This window comes from Panicum virgatum, chromosome 7N (assembly GCF_016808335.1).
Source record: "Panicum virgatum strain AP13 chromosome 7N, P.virgatum_v5, whole genome shotgun sequence".
NCBI lineage: Eukaryota > Viridiplantae > Streptophyta > Magnoliopsida > Poales > Poaceae > Panicum > Panicum virgatum.
The window spans coordinates 35,255,225-35,270,613 of NC_053151.1; the positions used below are offsets into that span (position 1 = coordinate 35,255,225).

The 15,389-nt window shown below is 52.2% G+C and overlaps 1 protein-coding gene across 1 annotated transcript; it reads right to left on the bottom strand.

Annotated features, from left to right (window-relative positions):
- Positions 1 to 62: 62 nt before the first annotated feature.
- LOC120683007 (transcription factor bHLH153-like) lies at positions 63 to 5,897 on the bottom strand. The gene is made up of 6 exons (XM_039965020.1): positions 5,480 to 5,897; positions 1,257 to 1,468; positions 1,107 to 1,172; positions 952 to 1,017; positions 807 to 860; positions 63 to 651 (listed from the first exon to the last, which is right to left on the bottom strand). The coding sequence occupies exons 2-6, from the start codon at positions 1,416 to 1,418 to the stop codon at positions 526 to 528; spliced, it is 474 nt and encodes a 157-aa protein (XP_039820954.1). The 5' UTR covers positions 1,419 to 1,468; positions 5,480 to 5,897; the 3' UTR covers positions 63 to 525.
- Positions 5,898 to 15,389: the final 9,492 nt, after the last annotated feature.

The window sequence follows — 15,389 nt, forward strand, 5'->3', positions numbered from 1 at the left end:
GGGTGCCCAACAACATGCTCATGACGCGTCATTCCACTTTTCAGCGCGAAAAGATCTGCATGTTCAGAAATTGCCACATTCACAGACGACGCGCGGCATTTAGGCTCTGCCCCGCCTGAAGCTGCAGTTCAGCTTCAGCACAAGTGCACAACAGCAGAACCTAGAGCACCACACCATCAGAGTGACTGGCCTTAAAAACTGCCGCTTCAGTTGCTGACGACGGCAACAGGCTGCTAATTGACATGGCACTGAACACATACATACATATCACATGGAGACGCGGTTCCCAGCCACATCTGATCGTACATATACGGTGCCCAGAGGGGATCAGACAGAGGCATACAGACAGGTCACTAGTAGTATAATACAAGCGGAGGTTGACGCTCGCTTAGTTTCTTGTTAGGAGATCGAATGGGGTCAGACCCTGCACATGCAGATGCTGTAGGACTTCCTCGGTTTCCTCCGGTGGCAGACCAGAGACCGGACCGGCTGCTGTGCTCCCGGCGAGGTGGGCGAGCTCGCTCCTCACCGGCGCCTGGTCGTGTTCGCCGGCGCCCACAGGTCGGCCCCGTTGCTCTGGGTCAGCTGCAGCGTCAGGTCCACCGGCACCAGGCACAGCCCGCGGTTCCGGAGGCTGTAGTGCTCGGGATCCTGAACAACGTGCCGAACGGGATGTCAAAATTCAGAACTGTAATTTGTACTGGCCTTCAATACCAATACGATAACCCCAATGTATCGTATGGAAATGGAAGGACGGCAAGATTGCATTCAGACTTCAGGGGACATGAGGGACGGCGAGATCTCACCTCAGGCGCGGCGCCGGCGGCCGGAGGAGCACGCATGTAGGGGGAGCTAAGGACCTGCAAAAGTTTGGAGCATTTTCCATGAGCTGAAATGAAGGAACAGCGAACTGAAGATCATAGTGCCTTGTGCGGTCACTGAAATTAAGACCTCGAGCTGCTGGTGCAGGAACTTGATGTACCCTGACGCCTCCTGCAGAACAGACGCCGTATCCGTCTGCGGCAAAGAAGCAAACATGGTTTCTGAGGTTGCAGAGATGAGGGATCGAAGCAGAAATGCAGAGGAAAATTTGCAGAACTGAATACCTTCCCAAACGGTGACACTAGCTGTTGGAGCGCTGCGACCCTCTCGCCGATCTTGTCCTTCTTCTCCTGCTCGATCACAGCAAGAAAGCTTCAGACAAACAACCCTGGTGGAAGATTGCACGAGATGCGCGACACTGACAGCAGACGTACCTTCGGTGACACTGGAGACGTCCTTGGGCTCGTGTTCCTCGGCTTCTTCGAGGTCATGCTTCCAAACTCCTCCGAGCTGGTGGTGGTGACGACGGCCTTCCCGCTGAAGTAGCTGTCGGTGTGGTTCCTCTTGCTGTGATTGGCCACTTCAGCCATCATCATCTTCTTCGCACTCTGGCTCACTACTGGTATTTCCTTGCCGTGTTTTCTTGCTGAAATTCAGGAAGAAAGTGTATGTAAGACGAGCACTTCCTGCTCCTATGCTAGGGTAAAAGCTGACTTTTTTTACAGCTGTGTCCGTTGGTTCAGAGGTCAGTTTCATGGAAGATCACTATCACCCGGCCAAAAGCCCGGTCTTGAGATAGTGCCCAGCTACTTCACACAAGTACTAGACTACTAGTAACACAACTAAAGGTAGACGTGACAAGACAAGGTCAAAGGTGCCATTAACCTCCAGAACTTTTTTTTCTATCTAGAAAATCGGTCCAAAAGGGCCCAAAATGAAGAGGATCTGCATTCTTTTGAGTTCCACCCAGAAGCCTGTTCTGTATTCACCATTGGACGTGAGTTCAGGGACAGGGAAGCAGACGCACTACAAGAACAAGATTCCTCGCAGCAGTGCTGTCCTACTACTGCTGCACCCATTATATTTTCACTCTTATGGAGGCCTGCTACCTTTCTCCAGTTTATACAACATACTGATCGTCAGTTAATTGACGGTTTTGTTTGTTTCCAGTGATGCCATTTGGAACTTATCCGAAGGTTCTATTTGCTACTATAAAAAATTTGTTGGGAGTAATGACATTGGAGAAGACAAGGTCTCAGATAGGAACTGCGAGGGTTTGAAGAGTTTTAAGTTGCAGGCTCGCAGCTTAGTACGAGTTTGTTGACCTTGTCTTCCCAGTTGAGCTTAAAACAACTGCAGACGTACGAGATTGGTCAGAGGCTCAGAGCAAATAAACTAAGGTAGCAATCCTTATCTACAAGTATTAGAAACGTTTGCGTTCAGAGTTCCAAACACTGTGCTTTCTATATTGTGCACAGCACACCGTCGATAACTGAAGATAAGCTGCTCCATGATTAAATACGTAACAACTATATATAACCATAGCATACCTCAAACCAATTATATAGTAGCTCTCACAAATCATAATCCTGTCTGAACATGCAGGAAAGCTACGGTTCGCCGCCCGAATCATACGGGTCAGTATCACGTCGCCCGGGCGTATTATGGCTCGTAATGATGATCGGGGATCAGCAGACGCGTATTCCCGTCATGACACGTTCCTGTCAGGAGGTGCCCCCCCGCCCTTCTGGTGCGTGCGCAAGACACCAGGCAGGCGCCAGCTGTTACCTAGCTAGAGAGTCATAGGCCCCGTTTAGTTCCCAAAATTTTTCCATCTTTCGACACATACACAGCATTAAATGTAGTTGAAAAAAATAACTAATTACACAGTCTAACTGATTAGCACGAGATGAATCTTTTAAGTCTAATTAGTTTATAATTGGACATTATTTGTCAAATAACAACGAAACATACTACAGTGACTTTTCACCCAACTTTCCGCGAACTGAAACGCCATAGCAAGCGACGCTGGTGCTACCGCCCCTAGCGTCTTCCATTCGGACCTCTGATTGAGAGTTTCAGACAAACAGCCCCATTGGGGGAAAAAACAGCCTTGGACTGTCGTGCTGTAGTACTACTGCTTTCAGGTTGGGAGCAGCTAGGCCACACCCTGCTGATCCATTTGGAAGGGCATTAGGGCAAAGCCAGGCAGTCAACCTCCTAATAAAACTCCACTCCAGTGCCATATTTTGTTGTCTGTTTCCGATAAAGATATATTCTCAACTTTTCGTTCTACTACATAGGGTGTGTTTAGATGATGAAAAAGTTTTTTATGGGTACTGTAGCATATTTTGTTGTTACTTGACAAATAATGTCAAATTATGAACTAATTAGGTTTAAAAGATTCAGCTCGTGGTAATTAGTTAAACTGTATAATTAGTTATTTTTCGACTACATTTAATGCTTCATGTATGTGTCCGAAAATTTGATGTGACAGATACTGTGTAAAATTTTTTGGGAACTAAACGGGGCCATAGTATGTGAATGCACGAGTTCATGGGGTCATACCAGTTCCTCTCCCTGTACCCTACCATGAAAAAGAAGCTGCTCTTTATTTAAGGGAAAGAAACAAATATTGTTGCGGAGCCAGCAAATTCAGGCAAGTAAAGAGGCTGGAAGGGGACAAAGACGCTTGTCCCCTTCTACGACAAGCCGCAACCATGCGTGATTGATTGACGAGCTTGTCAGGGAGCACCCGGGTTGTTTGCAGTTCCGAGCACCGAACCGAATCGAGGCACCCTTTTCTCCTCCTCCTTTCCTTTCCCACACAACCCCGCTGTTCGGGGTGTGATTAGATCCGCGAAAAGCGGGTGGAAAAAATCACACACTATAACACATTGTAGCATTTTTGTTTATTTGTGGTAAATATTATTTTATTATAGACTAACTAGGCTTAAAAGATTCGTCCCGCAACGTATATCAAAACTATGCAATTAGTTTTTTTATTTACCTACATTTAGTACTTCATACATAGGTCATTTACCATATTTAATGTTTCGATGTGATTTTAATGTGATGGAAAGTTTGGAGGAGTTCGGGGGAAGTGAACACAACCTCGATTTCTTTCTCGAGGTCGCAGGCATCTGCTTCTGCTTGGAACGATACAGGCCATGTTTAGTTCCCACCCCATAAATCCCGTAAACGCAAAAAAAACCGTCACATTCAATATTTTGACACATACATAGAGTACTAAATGAAGTCTATTTACAAAACTTTTTGCATAGATGGGCTGTAAATCACGAGACAAATCTAATGAGCCTACTTAATCCATAATTTGCAATAGTGATGCTACTGTAACCATTCGCTAATTATTTATTAATCATAGATTAATTAGCATCTCGCGATTTACAACCCATCTGTGAAAAAAATTTTATAAATAGACTTCATTTAATACTTTAAATTAGTAAAATTCCAACAAAAAATTTTTTTGCGCTTAAACTAAACAGCGCCACACAAACCTCTGCGAAACCAGGAGGGCTAAACCAGGAGGGCTAGCACAGCAGCAGCAGCCGCCGCCTTTAAACCAAAGGCCGGAGAGGCCTTTCAATACTGGCCGCACCGTCCCAGCAACCTTCCTGCCCTCGTCGCGACGCAATTAGCAGCGGCGGGGCCCACTGACTCAATTAAGTTTCTGTTAGCATGAGGAGAGGATAAAGCTAACCTCGCACGGCTATGGCCGTGTTTAGTTCCATTGCCATCGAATCTTACTAATTTGAAGTACTAAAAAAAAATCTATTTACAAAACTTTTTTACCGATAAGTTGTAAATCGCGAGACTAATCTAACGATGCTAATTAATTTATGATTAATTTATAATTAGTGGATAATTACTGTAGCATCACTGTTGCAAATTATGGATTAAATAAGCTCATTAGATTCGTCTCGTGATTTACAGCCCAAAGTTTTGTAAATAGATTTCATTTAGTACTCTATATATATATCAAAATATTGACATTTTTTTATGTTTACGAAATTTACGGGTAAAAATCCAGAGCCTAAATTAAAATCGGGTCGCCGACGTAGGCGGATATCCGTAGCCACCCGGGCGCCAGCTGTGGGGGAAAGGACGCGCCAGGCGCCAGCCGAGAGACGCCGCCTGCGTGTCTGCCCGCCTGCGCCTGCGCCTGCGCCTGCGCCTGCGCCTGCTGACACGTACGAGTACGACACGACGCGCATTGCGCCGCGGGCGGGCGCCATGGCTGCCTTGCCTGCCTACCCTGCACCCCTCCCCGTCCCCTCTCCGCGCCTCTCCTCCCTCCGCCTCGGCTTCTCGCCTTTGTCGGCGTCAAGGGAAGAACTGGAGGGTCAAGTCAAGAACATGTGTGGCAGGCACCAGGCAGGCAGGCCGCCGGTGGACGCAGGCTCGTGCGGGCGCCATGGATGGTTAACCGGTGCAGCGCGCGAGCTAGGACTAGGAGCGTTGAGCTCAGCTCACCGTACCGGAAGCATGATGCAGGAAGTGATTAAGCGCGTGCATGCTCGTGTTCTTTTTAAGTCGACCGATTAGCCACATGCTCGTACATATTTCAAAGCAAGAATCGAGCTGCAAGTAGTCACATCGATGCTGAAGCAGAAAAGATTGGGAAAAAGGCTCTTACCAGGATCGACGGCAATCCCTGCGGGCGTCTCCCGGCTCCGGGAGGAGAGCGAGCGCGAGGCGTGGCGATGGGCGTCGAGGTGGCGCGACGAGCTTTCCTCTCACCGGGAAGCGACCGACCGAGCCAGCAGCTGCGCGCTTCTTCTTCCTGCTCGCGCCCGCGCCGCCTCGCTCCGTCCTGCCGGCGGTCTCCCGGTGCCCTCGTGAGAACTAGGAAGGAGCAAGAAGCGGGCGGGCAGGAGGAGACGGAGGCTCGACGGTGGGGGTGGGGAGGACGAGGCTTATGCAGGGTTTAAGACGGAAGCAGGGGGGGCCGGGCCGGGGACATTTGGGGATCAGGGGAGAGGCGACGCCATTCATATACAGCTCAGGGTCAGGGAGTTGCTCGCTGCGCTACCTGGGTCTCGGCGGGCGCGCAGCCGCCTGCGGACGGATAGATTTCCCGGAATATTATATCATTATGCTCTTTTATTTCTAAGCAAGTAAACTATTTCCCCACTCTATCTGATCACTGACTGGCGACGGAAAACAAAAAAAACAAATGGGTTTCTTTTCTTATCACGAAACCGGTAGGTGCACCTCCCGGATAGACAAGCGAAAAGGAGGTGCCGCTGCGGACAGACACGACACTAACTGGTGGTACTGCTCCTGGCGTGGCGAGGACGGCGAGTGGTGGTGCATCCGTGCATGGCATGTCTGCGCCGCCGCCTCGCCTCGCATGGGTGGCGCTGGCGCGGCGCCTCCGTCCGGCTGCGCGCGCGCGCACCCGCATCGGCCTCGGTGACAGCTCATATCCAGAGGGTGGAGAGAGAAAGAGGCAGCGACGCGATGCGACCGGGCGAGGGGGAGGGGGATCGGCCGGACGAGGACAGCCGCGCGGGTGACGCCATATGCCCAGCGCCGGAGAGCGAGGGGACGAGAGGGGGACAGGGACAAACCGGCTTTATTCTAGCCTTGCGCTCCGGAGTCCGGCCTCGCGCGCCAGGCAGCCGGAGCCAGCCAAGGCCCCGTCCCAGCGCCGCACGAACGCCCCGTGCGCCGCCCAGCTGCACGCCCAGGCGCGCGCGCGCGACGCCGCCACGGGCGCGCGAGGCCAGCCGAGGCCGTCGCGTCGCTGCGTGAAAAAGGTAGCTGCAAGGCGCGCTCGTGCGCATTTCTCTGCTGCGGTCTCGCCACGGGAAGGCGACTTTTCACTTTTGCCCGGGCCGGAGGCGGAGGCAGAGGCGGAGGCGGCGCGGGGTCTGGGCTGCGTGCGGCGTACCGCGTGTACAGAGCGTGCAGTGCAGTGGGGCCCGCACCGGGTTGGGACAAAGGGTACGGCTCATACGAAGGGATTGCCGGATAGGCTTGCGCCTAGGATGAATCTAAACATCCGAATTCTTAGAATAAATTTGATATTTTAAAATAAATATGCTTAAAATTTTATGCTAATCTTTTTTTATAATATCAAGCATATTATTACACATAAGAATAAAATTTTGTATAAATTTTTTTATGTATTATTTGCTCCCTACAATTAAAAAGGTGAAAAAAGATTCGTATCCGTATCCGATCCGTATTCGAATTTTTATATCTATTATTTGAGAATATATATGATAAATTTGAGGTTTAGTTTTTTTGAATCTTTACAAGATCAATGTTAAGTACAAGACTATGAATTTACATAGTAAATTCTACATCTTATTTGTTCATAACCGAAGAAAAATGATCAAAAATCTGACATTCGAATAGACATCCGAATCCATCCTTTGCGCCTGGCCTGGCTCGCTAACTGCCTGCGCTGCTGGGCTGCGGCGCCCGGGTAGCCGGGTCGTAGGTGGCCGCGCGTCGCTTCTGCCAGAGCGGCGGCAGCACCGCCACGTGCGTACGCGGGCGTGCGCAGGCGCAGCAGCGGCGCACCGTCTGGCGGTCTGGACCCGACCGGCTTTGGGAAGGATCGGTCGCCTGCGTACGTGGCTGGTCTGGTGTCGTGTTCCTTCCTTTCGTCTCTTCTATTTTCGTGACAAATGGAAACGGGAGGACGACATCGCAGACGCCGACGATCATACAGAGCGTGGAGTTTACCCAGCATAACAGTAGCATGTAGGTTTTTTTCGCGACTGAAAAAAACTCGATCGGGGTTGAAACAGTCCCCACCCGTGATTCATTAAAAGAAAACGACTGCCTCGTTTCTCAACCCGACCGAAAAACTTCCGAACCTTGACCCACCAGCAAGAGGAATTTTTTACCCCACGACATCGGAAATTCGCGTCTCTAGGACTCGACTCCGCGCCGCAGGGGTGCCGCCAGCCTCAGCCGCCTAGTCGGTCATAGAGGCCTTAGGCAGTAGCATGTAGGTCTTTGTTCTGCAATACTAGTAACGAGTACAAGCAAGAACCGGAGTAGTGTGCCGCTTAAGGATGGATTCGGATCGGATACGGATGAAATCGGATCCGGATGTCACCTTTTACCACATTTTAATCCGGATACGAATACGAATGCGGATCTCATCGGATACGAATACAAAACGGATAGTTCGAATCCGGATACGAATCCGGATACCTTCTCGATTTGAAACATAGAGCTATCATAAGTATATTTATTTTTTCAATAATTTTATAGCAGATCAAAATCATTATACAAGTAGGGAGTAAAGGATTAGGAGATAGCTAATAAAAAAAAAATATAATTATCTATGCATAGCTTTTATATTAAATATATAATACTAATTATAAATGTAAAATAAATAAATATTTAAATACTTAATAATTACGATATATATAAAAAAGATTTTATCATTAAATAAATAATTAATTTGACTCGTATTAAATAATTTTAATCATGAAATAAATATATTAAATAGTTAAAGTTAATTTTTATATCATTATTAATTTTAATAAATATATTATTAGTTATCTAGCTTTCTAAATAATTTAAATAGTGTACATCATTAAGTAATAGGTATAAAGATAAGTTTAAGATTGTCTCACTAGTCATTTTTTCTTTGCGGATACGGATGGATACGGATGTGATCGGATATTCTTCGAATACGAATACGGAATCGGATAGAGAAAAGTTCTTAAAATCGAATTCGGATGCATCCATATGACATCTATATTAAATTCGAATACGGATACGGATATTCATATTTACGTTTTAAGCGGATACGAATACGGATAATTCAGATGTTCAGACATCCGAATCCATCCTTAGTGCCGCTTGCCGTGCCACCTGCGTTTTCTCCTGCTACTTTCTCTTATCAGATGTACTACACGCCACCAGTGTGGGTCGTCAGACATTTCCCATTTGAGCCCCAACGAACGTCTAGAAGTGATGAGTTAATAATCGATCGGCTTAGGGGGCGTTTAGTTCCCCAGGTAAAATTTTTTGGATGTCAAATCATCTCTTTGACCGGATGTCGGGAGGGTTTTTCGGACACTAATTAAAAAACTAATTTCAGAACTCACCTGGAAACCGCGAGACGAATCTTTTGAGACCTTTGACCGCATCATTAGCACATGTGGATTACTGTAGCACTTATGGCTAATCATACATTAATTATACTCAAAAGATTCGTCTCGTCGTGTATATCCAAACTGTATAATTAGTTTTATTATTTAATTATATTTAATGTTTTATACATATATTTAAATGGGAGGTGAAAATTTTTGGGTGAAAATTTTTGGGAACTAAACAGGGCCTTACGCACGAGCCCCCTTGTCTTGACGTGATCCGTTTGCATGCATGCCATGCTACACGTACCAATCTCCTACCGCTTTTGATGCTGTTATGCTCCAGCAGCCTCCAGCCAGCCAGTAGTGTTTTTCTTTCACACCACTCCAGTAACAGCCTCCAGCTACCAACCAATCAATAATATTTTTCTCTCATATTTTTCTTTCACACTACTCTAATAGTAGCCTCCAGCACCAGCACAGCGAATAGGGCATTCGACGACACCGGGTCAGCCTTGACTACCGCGCCCGACCACCCCCAGCCCAGGTCCGAGCAACCCATCCATCCATCCCCTGCCGCGCCGTCGACATCGGTCTCGCCATCTCGGTCACCACTTTCGGCGGCGCCCTCGGTGCACCTCACATGGGCACATGGCCCAACAGTGGCCGCAACCGTGACGTCCCACGATTACCTGCGATCTCCCCGTCGACCCCGCCGCAGGCAAGGCAGCCATGGCCTCCGACCGCGCACGCGCCCCGCCGGCTTGCTGCTGCTCGCGCGGGCGGCGAGCGCAGCAGGGGGGGGCTTGTACGCCCCGGTCCCCGTCCGCCTGTCCCGGTCCGCGGCCCTGGCCGGCTGGCTGGCGCGCCACCCCGGCGACGGCGACCGCGCCGCGAATCGTGGTTTTTTTCTTTTTCTTTTCCGCCGCCTCCGCTCCGGGTCCCGCTCGGAGCCATGCACGAGCCTCACGACGCGACGGCTGTCGGGGGGCCCGGGCGGACGGGGTCCACGCGCTTCCACCGCCGCTCGCGAGCTGAGAGGGATTTTTATCCGCTCCGCTGCGACGCCGCCTGCTTTTCGCGATCTCCGTTTTTTCCCTTCTTTTCATGGGCTCGCAATCGCAACTTGCCGTCTTTATTATCGCGGTAAACTCTCGGCGACGTACGTTACCCGCGCTGGTCGTGCTCGTGCATGCGTGTGGGAGCGGGCATGGTCGCCGAGCCGAGTCCTTCGCGCGTCTGACAACCTTTTCTTTACTAGGCCAGTCGGCGGTCTTACTCTTACAGGAAAGGAAAGGATCCTGTATTCCTGTGAGCTGAACATCGTCGTAAACGGCGAGCTCCCAGGAGCGGCCGAGCAGAACAGGTAAAGATCGAGGTGCAAGCAGCGCTGCAGCGGCCGCATTTTCTCTGCTGGAACAATCCATCTCTCATGCGCATCAACGAAGGCTTCTGGGGGCTGGGGCGTTACCACCATACCGACCCTGCTGGTTTCTTTTCATCCGCGTCTGCGCCGCGAATCGTGTCGCGGTGGGGCCTCGCGCTAGCTAGCGCCGGGAAGGAAGCAACCAGCTGGTTGGGCAGTTCAGGGGCGCCGCTCGTGCACGTGGCGGATCGTGTCCGGCTCAAGTCGCAAAGCCTACGTGGTGGCTATGCAGACTGGGGCAGCTCGTTTCGGTGGTCCCATGTGCTTAGCTTCCCACTTGCCAGCCTGCTTTGTGCTTTCCCTCCGGCCGACGCGTCGTCCTCCAGAGGCTCCTGGCTCACGGCCGCATCCACCACTCCGGAAATCGCGGCTTCGGCGAGGAGGAACCAACCTACTCCGAGAGAGTCTCTGACGGACCCTGTTGTTTACGACCTGCTTGATTGGATTCGTGGTTCGTGCTCGATCAAAGAAGGGCCAGTACAGTTCTTTCCCTTCCCTTCCGTCCCGTTTCGTTTTTTTATTGGATGGCGTGAAATGCTGGCTTAATCACGAGTTCCTCCCGTAATCAAATCACCAGAAACAGCCAATTCCCCTTCGTATATCACGGGATGCGCAACCGCACAATCAAACGCGCGCTCCTGGCTCCGGTCAAAGCGAGGCGTCGGCGAAACCTGGAGTGCCGCCAAGACGCACATCCAGGTGGACAGGCTTCTCCTTCAGATAGTTGGTAACGCAATCTGCAATCGCAGCGCAGACAGTGAAAAAAAAAAAACTCTACCCGGGGAGGAAACGGCCCCACTGTTTTTTCATTAAGAGTAAACCACACCGGCTTATCTGGGTAGAGAAAACCCCTGAACCTTGGTCCATGCCCGAGAGGGCCAAACCTCGCGGCGAGCACAGCGAGGGGTTTTTTTTACCTTAACAGCCGGAAATTTGCTTCTAATGAGAATCGAATAAAGACCTGTTGGGACGCGACGCTATCGGACCGGGCTAGCCAACTAGCCGCCCGGCCTTTCGCACAGTAACAATGAATTGATGGATACTTCCAGAGGGAGAGGGGTCTAAAAGTTCACTCCCCGGTTCTTAGATTGTTTTCGCAAATTTAGGTATATAGTTTTTCTACGCACTAGATATATGGTTACATTCAGATTTGTCAAAACAATATGCAATTTAGAACAAAGTAACAAACTCTGTACTTGCAAACATGCCCTGTGAATTGAGGTGCCGTTTCCGGCAAAGTGAAGCCTACTGTCGGTACCCTACAACTGGGGTACCCACTCCTACTGTGCCAAGACTCGCGTAGTTATCCGTAACTACGCCCTAAGGAGCTGAGCAGCCGGACTCCTGGGTTCCGACTCCATCTCACCGGACCAACGGTCCCGGACCCGCTTCCCGTTTGGGGACGGGTCCGGTGTCACCACGTGTCCCAGAGGTGGAAATGCTCAGCACCTGTGGCTGCGGACCCGGACCCCCGCAGGCGGGTCCGGGACTTCCACGTGCCATCCGGACTCCCGCAGGCGGGTCCGGGACCTCCACGTGCCTATCCGGACCCCCGTGAGCTCTCGGCTCAGCAAGCTGCTCGGGTGGGGTCCGGAGCCGCCACGTGTCACGCAGACGCGGGCGCGGGCGCCAGCCTTCCGCTGGAAGCTCCCTCACCCACCCGCATTAAGTGCGAGTGGTTGAGGCGGGATCTGCTGCCTCTGGGCACGAGGCAGCTTTTGTCAGTCGGCACTATTGATCGCGTATTACCAAGGCAGTGGAGCCGATGGCGCCGCCCATGCCGCGTCTGCCAGTCTGCCGTAACAGTCGGATACGACGGCTCGGCTTCACCCATTATGACGCTACATAATAGCCTCAGCAGGCCACGCCGCAAGCTACGCTACTCCAACGGGCACCTAGCTGACGGAACAAGAGAAGACCCCTGTGACAGGAGAGCAGCAGTACGCATATCGAAGGAAAGATTCGCTACCACTGTAGCCGCATTCACGTTGGGCCCACCTGTCGGGGCATCGACGTCCTATGTATCCGCTCCCCCTTGATCTATAAAAGGAGGGAGCGCCGCTAGAAAACCTCAGGCTGGGCAAGAGCCAAGGCCAGCAGAGGAGGTTCACACATCATCTCCACAATACAGACTCAAGCTCTCGCACCTCCTCACGCTTGTGGGAAGGCAATACAACACACAGTGGATGTAGGGTATTACGCTCCGGCGGCCCGAACCACTCTAAATCCTGCTGTGTTTCTTGTGTTCTGAAGGGAGATCGATCTAAGACTAGCTACCCCCTGAGTACACACCCTCTGGGCTAGGGCGGGTGCCTTCCGCCACCCGGCCGTGGTTTGCAGCACCACGACATTTGGCGCGCCAGGTAGGGGGGCTTTAGCTAGTTTTAGCTCATCTCTTGCCCATCTCCATGGCTCGGGTGGTTGAGCACTCCCACCACCACGACGACGTGGAGATGACGGAGGGTGTGGCGTCATCCGCGCCACACGCCTCTCGCCTTCCTGCGCCAGGGGCAACCGTGCCCGTGGAGCAGCCACCGTCGGCAGCGGCGCGCGCTGCACGTCGGCAAGAGTCAGGGCGCCCGTCAAGGGCCCCCTCACAAGCTGCGAGCGGCGGAGCGACAAATCCCAGCTCGCAGCATACCTCACTCATGAGAGGAAGCCCGCTCCGGCGGAAAGCCGACTCCGGTCGCACCAAGCCCGCTCCGGCGGAAAGCCGACTCCGGTCGCACCAAGCCCGCTCCGGCGGAAAGCCGACTCCGGTCGCACCAAGCCCGCTCCGGCGGAAAGCCCACTCCGGTCGCACTAAGCCGACTCTGGTGGCTCTCTCCGGCGGAAAGCCGACTCCGGTCGCACCCCCGACTCTACATCTCTGTAAGTCCTACCCTTAGAGGCCCAGCAGGGAATAAAACATTTTCCTTTGTAACTAGGTAGTACTTCCGTGTGGTCCAGTCCGGTGAGCCTCCCCCGTGGAGGGGTCCGGACCTCTGCGAACCAGGTTCAGGGAAGCGTACTCACCCTCCGGGGAGGTCCGGAGCCGTGTAGCCGCTTAGCCTGGTTCCGTACCCTAAGCCTGCATGCTCTACCTCCCTAGGGCGAGTACCGTAGTACCTAAGACTGGGGGCCCGGAGGTCCGGACAGCTCCGGCCTCATAAACCCGTGTTCTGGCTTACATCGCACATCTCATGTACATCTAGTTATAAAGGAAAAGTTTATTCTCAGTTCGCCTCTAAGGATGTTACATTCCAATTTTAATTTACGCATTCTGTTGCGCTAACCCCCACGTGGCTTCTTACTCTTGTGCGGTGATTGTGGTCCGAATTGAGTTGGCTAGTTAGTGACTTAGCTCGAGACCCCTCATGGAAGAGAGGGGTTCGGACCCCTGGGAACCTGCAGGTTCAGGGAAGCGCACTCATTCTCCGGGGAGGTCCGGAGCCGTGTAGCCGCTTAGCCTGGTTCCGTACCCTAAGCCTGCACGCACCACCTCCTGTGAATGAGTGCCGTAGTACCTAGGACTGGGAACCTGGAGGTCCGGACTTTCTCTTAACCTAAAGGCCGGCCCCTTGAGCTTCGTTCACTGAACCTAGCTATCCATCTCAAAGGATTACAGCCAACAGGATTTGGGACCCGTGGGCACGCTACTAAGCATCTACCTTGAGTCATGTGCAGGTCCAAACGTGATGATGCAGCAGGTGACCCAAAGGATGGACGATGCAGGGCAAGACCCTTGCGGCGCGCACCGCTGGGTGCCAGAAGCAGCCAAGTTGCTCACAGTAGTGGCCCCACCTGCGGGTTCGTTGCCTCTCCCGAGGCGGGCCCGGGGGCCACTGTCGGTACCCTACAACTGGGGTACCCACTCCTACTGTGCCAAGACTCGCGTAGTTATCCGTAACTACGCCCTAAGGAGCTGAGCAGCCGGACTCCTGGGTTCCGACTCCATCTCACCGGACCAACGGTCCCGGACCCGCTTCCCGTTTGGGGACGGGTCCGGTGTCACCACGTGTCCCAGAGGTGGAAATGCTCAGCACCTGTGGCTGCGGACCCGGACCCCCGCAGGCGGGTCCGGGACTTCCACGTGCCATCCGGACTCCCGCAGGCGGGTCCGGGACCTCCACGTGCCTATCCGGACCCCCGTGAGCTCTCGGCTCAGCAAGCTGCTCGGGTGGGGTCCGGAGCCGCCACGTGTCACGCAGACGCGGGCGCGGGCGCCAGCCTTCCGCTGGAAGCTCCCTCACCCACCCGCATTAAGTGCGAGTGGTTGAGGCGGGATCTGCTGCCTCTGGGCACGAGGCAGCTTTTGTCAGTCGGCACTATTGATCGCGTATTACCAAGGCAGTGGAGCCGATGGCGCCGCCCATGCCGCGTCTGCCAGTCTGCCGTAACAGTCGGATACGACGGCTCGGCTTCACCCATTATGACGCTACATAATAGCCTCAGCAGGCCACGCCGCAAGCTACGCTACTCCAACGGGCACCTAGCTGACGGAACAAGAGAAGACCCCTGTGACAGGAGAGCAGCAGTACGCATATCGAAGGAAAGATTCGCTACCACTGTAGCCGCATTCACGTTGGGCCCACCTGTCGGGGCATCGACGTCCTATGTATCCGCTCCCCCTTGATCTATAAAAGGAGGGAGCGCCGCTAGAAAACCTCAGGCTGGGCAAGAGCCAAGGCCAGCAGAGGAGGTTCACACATCATCTCCACAATACAGACTCAAGCTCTCGCACCTCCTCACGCTTGTGGGAAGGCAATACAACACACAGTGGATGTAGGGTATTACGCTCCGGCGGCCCGAACCACTCTAAATCCTGCTGTGTTTCTTGTGTTCTGAAGGGAGATCGATCTAAGACTAGCTACCCCCTGAGTACACACCCTCTGGGCTAGGGCGGGTGCCTTCCGCCACCCGGCCGTGGTTTGCAGCACCACGACACCTACTTATTTCCTCCGTCTCTAAAAAAAAATGCAATTCTCACTTCTTGACAATATTAATAATTATATTATAAAATAAGTATCATTAGATTAATAATTATGTAATATATTTTCACACTAAATCTATGT